This window comes from Sugiyamaella lignohabitans, chromosome D (genome assembly GCF_001640025.1).
Source record: "Sugiyamaella lignohabitans strain CBS 10342 chromosome D, complete sequence".
NCBI classification, from domain to species: Eukaryota; Fungi; Ascomycota; class Dipodascomycetes; order Dipodascales; family Trichomonascaceae; genus Sugiyamaella; species Sugiyamaella lignohabitans.
In genome coordinates this window covers 165,644-180,717 of record NC_031673.1, presented here as the reverse complement: position 1 = coordinate 180,717, position 15,074 = coordinate 165,644, and the positions used below count along the sequence as shown (strand labels likewise).

Sequence of the window (15,074 nt, the reverse complement as noted above, 5' to 3'; positions counted from 1 at the left end):
AAAGCAGCCATACTAACTGTTTCTGATACCTCTCAAGCCGACTTCCTAACGGTCCTTGGCATGCTGATAATACGGTAACTCGGTTTGCAACAGGGCAAGATGTTGAATTCCTTGCCATTGCATGATTCCCAAGAGGCACTGACTACAGTATTAGGCAGGCTGTGGTTGTCATGTGATTATTTTCAAGTAGTACCCGTACTACTGCAACTAACTACTGCCACGGATGACGGAAACAAAATATGACGTAACTTAGTTAGATCTTACCGGTCTTTCATTAATGCCGGTTTTCCACCTCCACCTTAATGTTTACGACAACAGACCGTAAGGGATGATCATCATGATCATAGGATGCACATGTCTATATGCGTCATTTCCACTTAGTAATCTTGGCTCTAATATTTTGTAAAATTATTAAAAAATGAAACTTCCTGTCCGACCCGATCCTTGGTAATACTCGGCCCGTGTGTGTAATGAGCAAGTATTTAAAAATGTCGGCTGGATGTTAGTAGTGTATGATACTCGTAGTGATGTAGTCAATGCAAATGAGAGAGACCACTGTAGGCTAGATCTACGCATTAACAAGTCATGTCATGGTATTTACCATGATTCTAAATCTCAAGTATACATACTTCTAAGCGAGCATAAATCTAAAGCAAATGCTGTCGGCTTCGAGCTGAGCTGATGCGAAAAAGATGGCTGCCGTGTACATTGACGTTGAGTTGAATAGTTCACGGGAATATGTCATCAGCCACGAGAAAAAACCCCTCCTCTGTAATGATTGGAGATGTTGAAGCGTTTATGTTAGTCGTAGTATCAAGTAACTCGGCAAGATGCATTGGCTCCGTCATATTAAACTTTTGCTTATGGCGACTTTTCAGATTGATTGGTAGTTATATATGCATTGTGAACTTTGATCTGACAGTGATAGATATATCTTTCGTGATGCTGAAATGCGGAGTTTGTCTTCTACTGACATATATTTTCCTAGATTATTTCACTGGAATAGGATGCAGTCAGCGGTCGATAAAGGGTCTTCGTGAAATATCTGGATATCCTATAGTGGGAAGTTTGTTTAGCCTCGGTCCCAGTCAATGCCTTACTTATCTAGAATGGGCTCGACGGTACAATTGCGCTGTATTCCAGATGAGACTTGGTAATAAGCGTGTCGTAGTAGCCAATTCGTACGAAGCAGCCAAGTATCTATGGGTCGATAACATGACTGCAAACTGCTCACGCCCAATTTCATATACGTTTCACAAGATTGTCTCAAGCAGCCAGGGACTCACTATTGGGACGACTCCATGGTCAGAAACATACCGGAACAAAAGAAAAGCCACCAATCCTGCTCTCAACAGACCGGCAGTCCGGTCATATATGTCCATTATTGACAGAGAAGCGACATTCTGCATCAAAAGCCTAATGAATGGAGTTTCTTCTGGCACAGAAGTAGACGTGAGCCCATATTTCAATACCTACGCTCTCAATACGGTAAGTTTAATTTTCGTTTGAAGAGGTTTGGAATATACTAACAGAATAAGAGCCTAACACTTAATTATGGAATCCGACTAGATGATGTTGACAGTGATATGCTCACTGAGATTATGACTGTCGAAAGACAAATTGGACGATTTAGGGGGAACTTTCACAATTATTGTGACTATATCCCCATTATGCGACTGTTGCCTCTTAGATCAAACAAGCTTGCTATTTCTTGTCGCGAAAGAAGAGATAAATATATGGAAGTGCTGCTCAACGCTCTTCGAAAGAATATTAACAATGGAACTTGTATCTCGTGCATTACCGGGAATATCCTTCAAGACCCGTCTGCCAAAGTGACTGAACAGGAGCTCAAGAGTATATGTCTGACAATGGTATCCGCTGGTCTGGATACCGTGCCAGCCATGCTCATATATTTCATCGGGCACATGTCTCAAGAATATGGGCAGAGAATTCAACAGAAAGCATATGATATTCTTGAACAAACTTATCCTGATGGACAGGCTTGGTATCACTGTCTTCATGAAGACAATATACCATATATCCAGGCAATAGTAAAGGAAACGTTAAGGTTCAGTGCAATGCCTATTAGTCTCCCAAGACAGACTATTAAAGACATTCGTTACAAGGGAGCAGTGATTCCTGCTAACACAACATTATTTTTGAATGCATTTGCAGCCAATTTCGATCCATTACGATATCACGATCCACACAAGTTTTATCCGGAGCGGTTTCTTACCCCATCAACAGGCCCTCCCCATTTTGCATTCGGAGCAGGAACTCGGATGTGCGCAGGAGCAAATCTTGCTGAGAGGGAATTGTACACTGCATTCATACGAATAATATCGTCTTTTTATATATTACCCCCTTCAGACCCAAAGGATGCTATGGAACACGATCCAAGAAAACTGGTAAAAGAGCATAATTCACTAATGATAGACCCGCCTCATTTCAAAGTGCATTTAGTAGTACGAAACAGACAAAAGCTGGAGCAATATCTGAATAATGATGGTAATACATAATTTTCAAATATAACAAATTTCTTAGAAAGGTCATAAATGGTCTGTTCTTTAATTAACGTGGCTCGATGATCCCCCTGAAAACCCCACGCTTGTACGTCCCTTACCCATGCATATATAAACGTGCTTCATGACAGATACCTTTTCGGACCTTGAGACCAACGAGGACCACTCAACAAATATAATATGGTTCAACAACAAGATTTTGTATATTCATTTTCCTCAGCTGGTAAAGGGCTACTTCTTCAAGATGATCCTGAGACAGACGACTCGAAATTTAATCATTTAACAAATAATTTTGGACTCAAAGTTTCGTCATGGGATGAATTTCATGATGCGTTTTCTAAATTAAAGGAAAATGCACCGGAAAACGTTCGTTATAAAGTATTTTATTTTGCTCGTCACGGTCAGGGATATCATAACCTTGCTATAGAAATATACGGAGAACCGAAGTGGGATGTAAGTGGTACCAAGTTGAAGGACTGGCGGGTATGTTTTGTTTCTACTGACTATATGAGTCCAAGACTGTTCTCTAACAATGGCACAGGATTACTGGTCTCTGCTGAATGGAGACGGTAAGATCGTTTGGGGACCAGATGCAGAGTTGACGCCTCTTGGTATTCAACAGGCTAAAGATAACCATACTGCATGGAAAGAACAGATTTCCAAGAAAATTAGACTTCCACAAGCTTATTATTCTTCTCCATTTACGAGATCTTTAGATACAATGCTCTACACTTGGAAGGGAATATCACTGGATTTTGATAATGCTCTACGACCACTGGTAATGGAAGATCTCCGAGAGGATATCGGAGTACACACATGTGACAAGCGTAGAACGCGGTCATTTATAGAGGGTCGCTTTGGCTCTATAGTCGATATTGAGCCTCAGTTAACAGAAGAAGATGAATTGTGGAGTACTCAACACAGGGAAACTCATTCCGAGCATGACGCTCGTAGCCGTGATTTCCTCAATTATGTATTTGATTTAGACTGGAAAAGTGAGACACCTGTTGATTATGTTTCAGTAACTTCACATTCTGGTACGACAAATTCTCTTCTGAGTGTAATTGGACATCGTAGATTTCAACTTGGCACAGGAGGTATGATCCCTGTGATCGTCCGAGCTCAAAAACTATAGGATAAGGCTAGGACGTCAGTTCTAATATAAAAGCTGAGAAATAGAAATCCAATACAGTAATACACAATGTTTAATTTAACAAATAAGCGACTGCGGATTATATACTAGTTTCGGGTGGTAGATGGTTAAAAGGAACTTGCAGGTCTGAATGCAGGGTCTGTCTGGTACGGCGTAAATTTATTTCATACTCTATTTTCATGCACTTCCGAATACTTTAATGTAGTAATGGGATTTATTACGGCCAATAGACCACCAATCAAGAAAAGAAAAAAGACACGAAGATATCCGGATAGTGATGAGGACGTTTCTGAACCATTGTTTAAGCGACCAGTTGCTATTAAAAAGCGATCCGTTCAGCACGTGAAGCGTGTGACCCATAAGCTTGATACTCTACCGATAGAAATAATCCAGTACATATTTATCATTTCAGGAGAATTCAACTTGCCGCTATGTTCCCGTAGGCTGTACCATATACTAGCATATTCTACGACATTAAAGAATCAAGTTTTACGTGAGCAGTCGGTACTGATACGGACCAAGAGCTGGATGACAGCTGCACTTCATCTCAACTTCCTATCTAGAAGGTTCATCAATAAGACAATTTTAGAAGAAAATAATATTCGCGCATTTTTTAGCGACTCATCAGAGCTGGAGATTCCAAAAATATCGAACACTTCTGAGCAAGGACGAGAAGTTTCGACTGAGGTCGATATTGCTGACGCCGAGACCGATTCAAGTGAAGAAAGTGAGGAGGATAGTGATAGTGATAGTGATAGTGATTCTGAAGAGGATGACGAAGACTCCAGCAGTGAAGAGAGTGAGAGAGGAGGAACAGACTATGACATTACGACTAGAACGATTGAACTGTCATCATCTCCCTCCCCCAGTCCGGTGACAGCACAATCTTCACCGTTCCTGCCACCGGCTGAACCTAGCGATGAAGACCTCTACAGCAGTTATAAGAACCAAGTCATCAATAGACCGTTTCTCCCTGGCTACCTAGAACCAGCTATCAACACTGAAATGAACGAACGCCAGTTTGACTTGGCAATATATCTAGTGCAATGCAACTGCGTTAGCAAGTATCCTGAATCGATTATAGAACAAGCTGTGAGGAAGAACGATTTAGAACTTGTCAAAAATTTGGCCAACGGTGGACTTTTGCCGAACTACATGTCGCTGGTTCATGCTTTTGACCTCGAGAACCATGATATGGTCGAGTTCTTGGTTTCCTTAAACTGCATTGATTTAGGTGATCCGGTTATTTGGGACCACATAACAGAGACCGAGAACCTCAGTCTATTCCATTTCTTGAGAAGTCTAGGTGCTTCAGCAAGGTATGGTCCTACACCCACTTGACACTCTTGTGAACAAGCGTTGGCTCATTGAACGAACTTATGACACATAGATTTTGTACATTAATTTATTATTATTAGCATTGTATATGAAGGTTATGCGAATTAGAAGATCAAATACGATGTTGTGAACTATGCAAAATAATGGGTGAGGTGGTTAACATTTAACCATGACTTTTGGTCCTGACAATGCCACACGAGTCATAAACATGAAAACAGAGGAAAGCGTCATACAGGCAGCGCAAAACATCGCAGCATATAGAAAAGCGCCGTCATCCCGAGTGACAAGAGCACCTCCAATGGGACTACCTATAAGGATACCAAAACCACATAGAAAGAATGCCATGCCCATTCTAGTACCCAGCATGTTCATTTCAGCAGTCATGGATGCAATACAGGCAGGAGGTAGAGATACGAATGTGCCAGAAAAGAAACCGAATAACACTGAAAAAGCAATCACTCCTCCTTTAACACTTATAAAATCCCAGCAATAAGCTAGGATGGCACAAGCAACAGTACAAGGCAAGAGCATATTCAAAGGACCAGTTTTGTCTGCAATGAAATTGGGGAGAATACGGCCCAGAACAGAGCCAGCATTAAGAATTGAAGTCATGTAAAAGGCAAGGTTGGAATCAATGCCAATTTCTAAACAATATGACTGAATAAAGAAAATTGGAATGTACTGTCCCATGAAACCAAAGAAACAAGCAATGCAGTATAAAATAAATGGAATATCCTTGAAGGACGCGTAGTCAATCAGAGGTCCAGATTTTCTAGGAGGTAACCTGCCTTTCAGGAACAAACATGGCAATATTGAAAGTCCAAATATAGTGAACGCAACTACTCTTGTGGCCCAACCAAATCCAATTCTGGTAATCAATTCACGAACCATAATGGGATAAATGACACCTCCAATACTGGACTACCAATTGTTAGTATTATTTCCATAGGGAGGAACTCCTCAACCTGCCAACCGAGTTATGATCTCACGAACTCCATCATTCACAACCATTAAACTTACCCCTGAAGCAACGATACCAACAAAAAAGGCACGTCTAGTACTAAAATAAGAAGCCACTACTGAGACCGACACCACAAACATACAACAGCATCCGATTCCAACCACAACACCCTGTGCAAGGAAAATCTGATAGAACTCCGACGAGATGCTTGTCATCATCATTCCAAAAGTCAGAAGAAAAGTTCCGACATACAATAAACTCTGAATGTATCCGGCATCAACCATTCTTCCAAAGACAATGGCAGCGGCAACGACAAAATATCCTTGGATAGATCCGATCCAGGCAATAGTAGACGGGTCCTCGTGGCTCAACAAATCCTCTTGATAATACGTCTCAAAAGCGCCAAATGTATTGATGAGACCCCAACTATTGAATAATGCAAAGAAACCACCTAAAACCGCTAAATAAGCCTGTAAACCACCATTTGGAGGAGGTCCTACAACAGGAACAGCCTCTGGGATTGGTTTATCTCCGACCGTCTTCTCCTCATCTCCGCTATTATTTATAACTTCAACATTGATACCAGATGACCGTACAGACTGGCTGTCAATATCAAACTGTGCACCAACTCCGACTCCACCATCAGCATAGTTTTCATCACATTGAGGTTTCATCACAGATTCTGCATTTTTTTTTTCTGACATTTTCAGATTCTATAATTCACTGCAATGCTATCGCCATATACTTATCAGTGATCTAGCCCTAACTTTATATCACAAATCTCTATGTTGCTAATGACTATACCAAACAAAACAAAATATGGATATAAAGGATCAAGAAGAATCGAATTTTGTCGGTTAGCTAGAAGTCATCGCATTAACTGCCGCTGAGTCAGTATTCGGGGTCGGAGATAGCATATTTGACAAATTAGGTCTGATCGCCCTATTCATGCATAGTTTTCCTCTTACTTATGTCCGCAGACGAATGGCGGAATAAGATCAATTCCACATCAATTCGAGAAAACAAAACGTCCATTTTCGCGTGTCAAGTAGCTAAATGTTGCCTCGTTACTTGTTGTTGACCGGCCATTATAGAATTTTTACTTTGTTTGGGCGAGTACAAGTACAAACACTCAGATATTAGCAGTCTCCATAAGATGCATGCCGTTACTAACGGCGGGACACGATCTCCTCGAATTTAGCAATTTCCGTTTCAGGATTACCGCATTTTATCCGGGCATGTATAGAACGCTGTGAGGGGAAGTTATCATGAGGTAAACGAGGGGATAGTTCAACGCTATTTCTCCAATCGTACTTAGCCATGCGCCATATGAGCGGAATTTCCGTTCGGCTACATGCGCTAAATCGTATTGGAGAAAGTTGTGATTACATTGTGACCCCAGCTTTACTTTTTGTGCCTTGATTAATCATAACTACTTACGTAACCTTGCACAAAAATATAAACCGAGCGTCCGTTTAATAATTTGTCCCTGCGTGTTGTTACACCTTCGTAACCCGTGGTACTTAGACACCAGATATGTACTCGATTACTAACAGATTATCGTCCAGTGGTGACTATTTTTCCGGGTGAAACGTAACTGGGCAAGCGCCAATGAGGAGCTCCGCATTTGCAACAAAAAGTAATGAACTGACGAGTCCGAGGGCGGCTTTTTCGAATCTAAAGCTTTCAAGACAATAATCAAAAGCCATACATCTCCGAGAATCCTCGAGTGATTTAAGCCAGCCCGAAATCGGACCCGACCCAGATATAACGAGGCGTCATCGTCAGGATCGCACATGTGCCACGACTTCTGCAGGTACTTGCACATCAATAAATGACTCTCATGACTCTAATAGCAGACTCCGATGACCTTGCGGCTGAGCTCGCTTGGCCGTCACTATCTCCGATCCATCAGTTGCTTCAGTGATGTATACAGGAGCACGTTGATGCCCTCATACCCGGCGTCTTCCAGTTTGGACAGAAGTCCGACTCGGAAATCATCATACTCAATGTCAAGCCAATTGCCCGCTTTAGACATTTCTTGAAATCGCTCTCTAGTAATCTGACCCGTATATACTTCAGTAGCAGCAAAATTCTCATGCTCTTTCAATCTCAAGTATAACATACTGACCCATATAAACAATGGAGAGTTTGTAATTGAATAGAGTGCCTTGAATGATAAGGATTTCTCCTGACATTGCTTATCCAAAGCTTCAATAAATTCTTTTGTAAGTCCAAACTGATCTGAGTTTACACTTTCAGAAAATGCATTGTCACGCCAGAGTATATTACAAGTATCCATGACCAAAGAATTAAATGTTGACACTGCTGGGTCGTCGCGGTTCTTGCTGTTTGTACATATCTCTCGATAACTGGCAATAACACCACACACTCTAGACGTAGCAAATGGAGACTGTGAAAAAACCAGTCGAGCGGCCATTTCATATCCTATAATAACAATTTTTGGCGTGATTCTGACCAGACACACTTTCGGCAAGTTCTCGTAAAACGATAATATACTATCTTGAACAACACAGTCGTCATTTGTCAATTCCAATAAACTCAGCCCAAAATTGTCAACAAAACTAACCACCATTTGTAATGTTTGTTGTACCATATCCCTGTCTAGCCCTCCAAATACCCTAGCGTCCTGTTCAACCAATGGTTTATACTCTATATTCCAATTCATAAACAGATCATGAAGAAATTCCAGCAGCCTAGTTCTCGTCCGAATAGGAGCAGACGCCATCATCCTACGTAGAGGCGCCAACATCGCATTCTCGAATTTCACTGCCTCTATCAGCGGCAAGTGTGACATAATCTGGAAAACAATCTCTACAAGTTCCTCGTCGTCGCTCAACCCGCTTTCTTTCCATGTAGACACAATTGCAAATATAAACTCCTCCACTGCGATTGGCAGCACTTTAGTTGACGCAACAAACTCGTTCACCCTTTCTAGTACGTGCTTCAGCTCAACAGGGTTATTCCTCTCATGAAACAACGTATTACTGAGCCACGTATTCAATCGCTCCCAAATGGAATCTGTCTGTTAGGACCCCTCTACTATGGTGGGCTAGCCTCCGGCGGCTGGGGCTCTGCCCCAGACCCCGTGGCTCGCTTCGCTCGACACGCTACGACACTTACCATCACCTTTAAACATCAAAAGACTCGTCAACAGCCCGTTTTCGTCGAGAACACTCGAGATCTGAAGTGGAAAAGATATCTTGTGGATATTTCTCACAAATTCACGCATCGAGCTAATACCTTCGATTTCACTTCCACCTGTTTTTGCACGATTATCAAGCGACGACTGCACTTCAGGAACTACTCTCCTCCTCTTAGCTAATCTCGAAAGATTATCACTGGTTGCCGACTGATCTTCGAACTTGGAATGGCGAATGTCTTGAACAAGCGCCAAAGTATACCGATCTGGGTGTCTAAAGGTCGACGGTCCAGCTGCCGGCAGTCGAACCGTCACTAGATTCGGAGCATAGTCCCTGTAAAGAAGCAATAATCCCAAAACATGTGCTGATTCCTTATTTTTATCATATAATTCCTGTAGTATCTGGACTCTCCATCCGGTCACAAACCGGTGATCTGTAGACAGAAATAGCAAATGACAGACCCACTGCCGTGTAGTTTCGTACTTCAAATTGGCAAACAGCAATCCATACAGTTTTGCAATCACTGATTGGTTCTCGAGAAAGCTGTGGATAATCACTATCCACCTCAACAGCCTGGCTTTCACCGGCAACGGTGTTCTATTAGCACTCCCCAGACTGCTGATAATAGGCACAACACAGTCGTCGCTGACAAGCTCATTCGGGATCAAACACTGACGAACAATTCTTCCCTGTACCGACAACGGCAGGCGATAGCCCTTCCTCTCACCGTCATTCTCATCAGAGTTCAGCAGCAAACTGATCAACCTTTTCAACTGAACATTAGAAAGTCCACTCTCACCAGCGACCTGGCTCAATCTCAAAGTGACCTCTGCAAACTCGGGATTCGACAGACCACCTGATAGAGAGTTAGAACTGTTTGACGGACCTGCCTCCGGCGGCTGGGGCTCCGCCCCAGACCCCGTGGCTCCTCTCGCTTCGCTCGAGTCGGGCGTCGGGGTCCCCTTATAACAAAAACCTTTGTCATTTGTTCAGTTCCCCGGTTAATTCTCACCTTTTTCCAGCTTGGCAATGGCCAAATCCACCTCAGCAGCCATGTTTTTGCGACGCTGTTGGGTCGTTTGTTTATTTTTCGACCTGAATGCATAATCTCGAAAACCGCTTCGCGACTGTATCGTGAACCGATCACTGCCTAATCCGGAACATTTATGACCGCCAAAACCCGGGGTTTGCGAGCTCGCGAAGTGAGCACAACGGGGTCTGGGGAGCGCCCCAGCCGCCGGAGGTACACCCTCCACAATAGGTTATTTTAATGGCATATAATATTATGTATATATCATACAAGTCCTAACGTAAAATATCAAAAACCGAAACCGAAATCAGATGGAAATAATGAGATTAGCAAGGTACCCTACAGACGAGGCCAGAAGAAATGCTGTGGAGTGACTTTTGTTTATGGAGGGCCTCTGTCAGAGGACACTTGCTTTTGAAGGAGAAGCAGTCATGGTATGGAGTGGATTGATGCCTAGAGACAGAGTTTAAGCTGAGCTGCGGGCCTCACCTAGGCAGTGACGGCGGCTGGGGCAGCGGCAGGGGCGGTCTTAACTCTGGTTTGGTCGTTTTTTTCATCGGCGAGAGATGGGGCTTTTCCAGTCTTAGCGGCTTGGGCAGCGGCCTCGAGTTCAGGTTGGTGGAGTTGTTGCTTGAACTCGGCCAAAGTTCCGTCACGGTCATAGGCAGATCGGGCACGCACATAGGGGTCCAAGAGGAAGTAGTTCTTGCGGACTTCAGCAATGATCTGGCTACGCTTGGCCTCAAGAGCATTACTCTGCTCACCGGTAGCAGAAATCCATTGAACTGTTACTTGCTCAAGCTCCTTAAACAGATTGACTCTCTCGGCTAGAATCTTATCTCTGGTCTCATGGTCTTCTAGCTTTTGATTTTCACCAGGAACAGGAGGAAGATACTCGAAATCCCAAGGACGAGATCCACCCATAGACTTAGGAATCTCCTTGTCGTCAATCAACTTGACAAGATCGTTGTGGTTACGGGTGAACGAGATCTTAGATGCCACAACAGGATCGATCCAGCCCTTGATGACATTCCAGATACCCTGGAATACCCATGGAGCATTGTGAATGAACAAGAATCCAAGACACTCGGGGTAGTGTCTCTCGAAACAGGTGATAATGAACTTGACAGCGGCATAGTCCATATTGGAAATAGCAAAATCAGTCAAATCGAAAATAACAGCTGCAGTATCATTGGGATCGTTAAGACACAAACGAGAAGCCTCAATCAGGAAAATAGTGAACTTCTCAATATCTCTCTCAGATTGAGCCTTGGGATCGTGTAATTTGACATGGACATCCACAATAGGACGGCCGGTCTTATCTTTACCTCTCAAAATGGCCTTACCAGTCTTGAATTGAAGAATAACACCGTCTTCCTTATCCTTGACACATTGTTCTTCACCAGTGCGGAGAAGCTCGTCAACACCGAACTCCACTCTCCAAGAAATAGTGGTAGCAAACATCTCCAAAGCTTTGGCAACATCCCACTTACGAGCACGCAAGAATCTCAAGAACAAATCATCAACATTGTCACCACGAGACATGAAACGAACAGCTTTAATAAAAGTTTCAGGGGTCAACTTGGGAAGTGCGGCCCGGAATAGTTCAGACTGAGTAGCAATATCATCGACATGCTTATCTTTCTTGGAGAAAAAACCACCCTTCTTCTTAGCAGCAGCACCCGAAGTCACTGAATAAGAAGTAAGCTGAGTAGCTAATGATTCAGGAGCACTTCCTGTATAAATAAGAACCTGAGCCCAAAATTCCTTGAGTTTGTGTTCTTGCTCAGTAGTTAAGTTTCCGGCACGGCCGGGAAGAGTTCCCTTAGCAGCAGTAGACATTATAGCAGCAAATCAATGATGGTAGTTTTGTTGTATAATGGAGGTTGTAGCCAAAATGCTGCAATTCAGATAAGTTCCAATTTAAAGGGGGACTTGGTGCAGGTACAGTTCGTGTGTGTTTTGTGAGGTGCAGCGGGGCTTATATACTAAATGTACGATGTAGTGCTAGCCCTATGAAGTTTAAACTCGGCAACTCTCGATGCGATGCGTTTTATGCGCTTTGTCGGCAGATGCGGTTATAATAGTTTGAAATGTTGATTTGTTTTTCAAAAAATAAGAGGTTTACGGTCAACGTTAAACTCTCTAAAGAAAAAACAACAGCAACAAATGAAGATAATCACGAAGTTAGAAAAAAATCAACAACAGGTCAAAGAAATTTCGATTCAATTCTGATGTCGAGTGTGTGAAGTAGCGGGGTAAGTTCAGATTCGACTGTCAATTTCCTTAAAGCTGAAACAAAGTCGGATCGTAGTCGTTTAACAATCAATAAATAGCAAAGATCAAACGAAGAAATATCAAACAAATAAAACAAAGTCGTAGCAATATCCCCACAATCGAGATCTATTGTCACTTTATATACAATTGATCCCGCCGCTCGCCGTACCTCAACCCCTCTCTCTCCTACCACTCCTCATTGCCCCTCCCCCACTAAACACTAAAAGCTTCTCAATGTCTGATTCGAGCCGAGACACCGACACGCCTACCACTTCTAGCCACACACAGATCCAACTTGCAATCTTAGTGGGGTCCCCGCGTAAACTCGTTTCGTTGCTTTTTTGTGGGGTACCTGGACTCGGCTGGGGTAAGGGCCAAAGAGCCGACGGATATCACTCCTGGCCCACCTCCCAGCAACCCGGCAACGAACATTTTCCACCTCCAAAAAACCATTAACCTTCAGTACACACCTCTCCTTTAACATACCCAGTAAGCCTTGAAAACATTGTATATAAAAAATAGCTAAAATTGAGTGAACAAACTGTTCAACTGGAGTCCAAATCCCAACGCGAGAAACGTAAAATGCGACAAAGACGACCCCGCACCCGCGTTGGCGCTTCATGCTCCCCATACATGTAATCATGCAGGCCAGCTGCACAGTAGTACATTATTTTATTACCTAGGCACAAATGGAATTTTAATAGTGGCATTTACCAGCATGCAATAGGCCAACTGGCACACTGTGCGTTTCGGACCTGCGCAACATTTATCGATTGTACCCCTCGCCTGGATTGGGCAACTGTGCGCTCTGGACCATTTCCCAAGCGGGAAGCACTTCTCGCTGGTCGGCAGATCCCCAGGTGGGGTACTTTCCAACGATATCTCGAGTCACTCGCTATCTTTCACGAACCCAGCTCCTCATCTCCTCACAACCACACCCGCAATTCTCGACCCGCCACCGAACCTATCTCTCCAAACGGTAGGCACACCACACTTCCAGACCTGGCATATTCTCCATAAACCACTCTGGCATCGCTCAACCACCAGAAACGGTATGCAGAGTTTAATTGACCCCGCGATCCCCCTGAGTACCGAGCAGCCGAGATAAGGGTTCGTGTCCAGGGGGTCGCGGGCCTGCCTCCGGCGGCTGGGGCTCCGCCCCAGACCCCGCTGCTCCTCTCGCTTTGCTCGAGTCGTTTCCGTCGACGGTCCCAGCCAACTCCTGCGAAGCAGGAGCAACCAGGGTCTGGGGCGGAGCCCCAGCCGCCGGAGGCAGGCCCGTCTCATAGGAGCCGGCCTCTCCGTAGACCACCTGACTGGTTCGCAACTGCCTGAACCTGGCCTGCTGCTGCTGTATTTCTCCTTTCATGGCCATTTGGAGTCCAATGTGGACCCTGCCCCAGATGAGCACCCCGTAAAGAACCCAGAATTACCCTAGTGATACCCTATGATACCCCAGGAAGAATCGAGTAATAGCCAAGTGTCTCATTGGTCAGCCGAGGTTGTTCGCTGACTGGCAGGGTGATTATCGTTATCGTTATCGTTATCGTTATCTTCAGCAGCTCTAGACCCACACTTGATTTCACATCATCCATCTTCTAAATTGGTTTTAGAACCAATGGACTGTGACTCTTGTGAGCTTGGACAATGTCCCCCCTCCAAGCTCAACGGCTCGGATCAATCGCTTGCTGCAGATGGTCTTTTTGGGCCAGCCAGCGAGATCTGGTGCCCCACACTGTGCATTGATTATTTTATCAGCAGAATTGCCGATTACTTCGATATATGCGATTCATTGTTGTCTCAGAGGCGGGTATGCTTGCAGCTGGCATCTCCCGAGGTTTTATCAGTACGTGCTTGTGAAAGTCCGCCGTCTACATTCGTGTCTCGCAGCCGCTGATTGCTCTCACTCCGGACTTCGGCTCATCGAATGCACATCGCACTTTGTTGGGGATCCCAACTGTCCCGTTTCCGGGTCTGCCTGGGGTGCGGGTCTGCCTCCGGCGGCTGGGGCGCTGCCCCAGACCCCGTTGTGCTCCGCTTCGCGGAGCTTTCCTGGTCTGAAGACCGAAGTCCGACTTCGCATATACCCCGCCTTTTACCCCTGAGCCGCTACTAAGGGCTATGGGTCAGGCTGAAAATTGATTCTCAAGGCTGGTTCAGTGAGGATCTGGAGTTGGCATTTGTGCTCAGTTAAAGAGGTACTAGCACTTGCCAAAGTTTGCTGAACTAACCCATTATCTTGCTGCTCCTCATGCAGGGTCCCTATGCAGGGACATGTGCACCTGACGGGAAATTCCAGGGGGTGGCTCTGTTTCTGCTGCTATTGTTGATTTGTCTTGGGTGTTCTTTGCATCCAGACCCTCTTAGTTCGTTTCTAGGACTGTCAGACTCTGTTCTGGGTCCTGTCTGAAACAGTTGGCTCTGGACATTGACCAGGACATCTTCACAATTAACACGGACTATTAAAATTAAAACTTAACAAATAAATATATATTTTCATGTGTGCTGCAGCACAGTATCCCCTCCACGGTCACAACGACGCGGCCCAGTCCCGCGAAAACGAGCGAAGCGAGCCACGGGGTCTGGGGCAGAGCCCCAGCCGCCGGAGGCACACCCCCAGCAACAAGAA

At 44.4% G+C, this 15,074-nt stretch overlaps 5 protein-coding genes across 5 annotated transcripts; 1 reads left to right on the top strand and 4 right to left on the bottom strand.

Annotated features, from left to right (window-relative positions):
• Positions 1-3,054: 3,054 nt before the first annotated feature.
• Positions 3,055-3,657, top strand: PMU1 (Pmu1p; the record flags this gene model as incomplete). Its single annotated transcript, XM_018881747.1, has 1 exon — positions 3,055-3,657. One exon carries the CDS (start codon positions 3,055-3,057, stop codon positions 3,655-3,657), a length of 603 nt encoding a protein of 200 aa, XP_018736194.1.
• Positions 3,658-5,169: 1,512 nt separating this feature from the next.
• Positions 5,170-5,904, bottom strand: MCH5 (Mch5p; the record flags this gene model as incomplete). Its single annotated transcript, XM_018881745.1, has 1 exon — positions 5,170-5,904. The coding sequence occupies one exon, from the start codon at positions 5,902-5,904 to the stop codon at positions 5,170-5,172; it is 735 nt and encodes a 244-aa protein (XP_018736193.1).
• Positions 5,905-5,973: 69 nt separating this feature from the next.
• MCH5 (Mch5p) lies at positions 5,974-6,678 on the bottom strand (the record flags this gene model as incomplete). The annotated part of the gene is made up of 1 exon (XM_018881744.1): positions 5,974-6,678. One exon carries the CDS (start codon positions 6,676-6,678, stop codon positions 5,974-5,976), a length of 705 nt encoding a protein of 234 aa, XP_018736192.1.
• Positions 6,679-7,871: 1,193 nt separating this feature from the next.
• AWJ20_4657 (uncharacterized protein) lies at positions 7,872-8,663 on the bottom strand (the record flags this gene model as incomplete). The annotated part of the gene is made up of 1 exon (XM_018881743.1): positions 7,872-8,663. One exon carries the CDS (start codon positions 8,661-8,663, stop codon positions 7,872-7,874), a length of 792 nt encoding a protein of 263 aa, XP_018736191.1.
• A 1,994-nt stretch (positions 8,664-10,657) lies between these two features.
• CSR1 (Csr1p) lies at positions 10,658-12,010 on the bottom strand (the record flags this gene model as incomplete). Its single annotated transcript, XM_018881742.1, has 1 exon — positions 10,658-12,010. One exon carries the CDS (start codon positions 12,008-12,010, stop codon positions 10,658-10,660), a length of 1,353 nt encoding a protein of 450 aa, XP_018736190.1.
• Between the last annotated feature and the right edge of the window lie 3,064 nt (positions 12,011-15,074).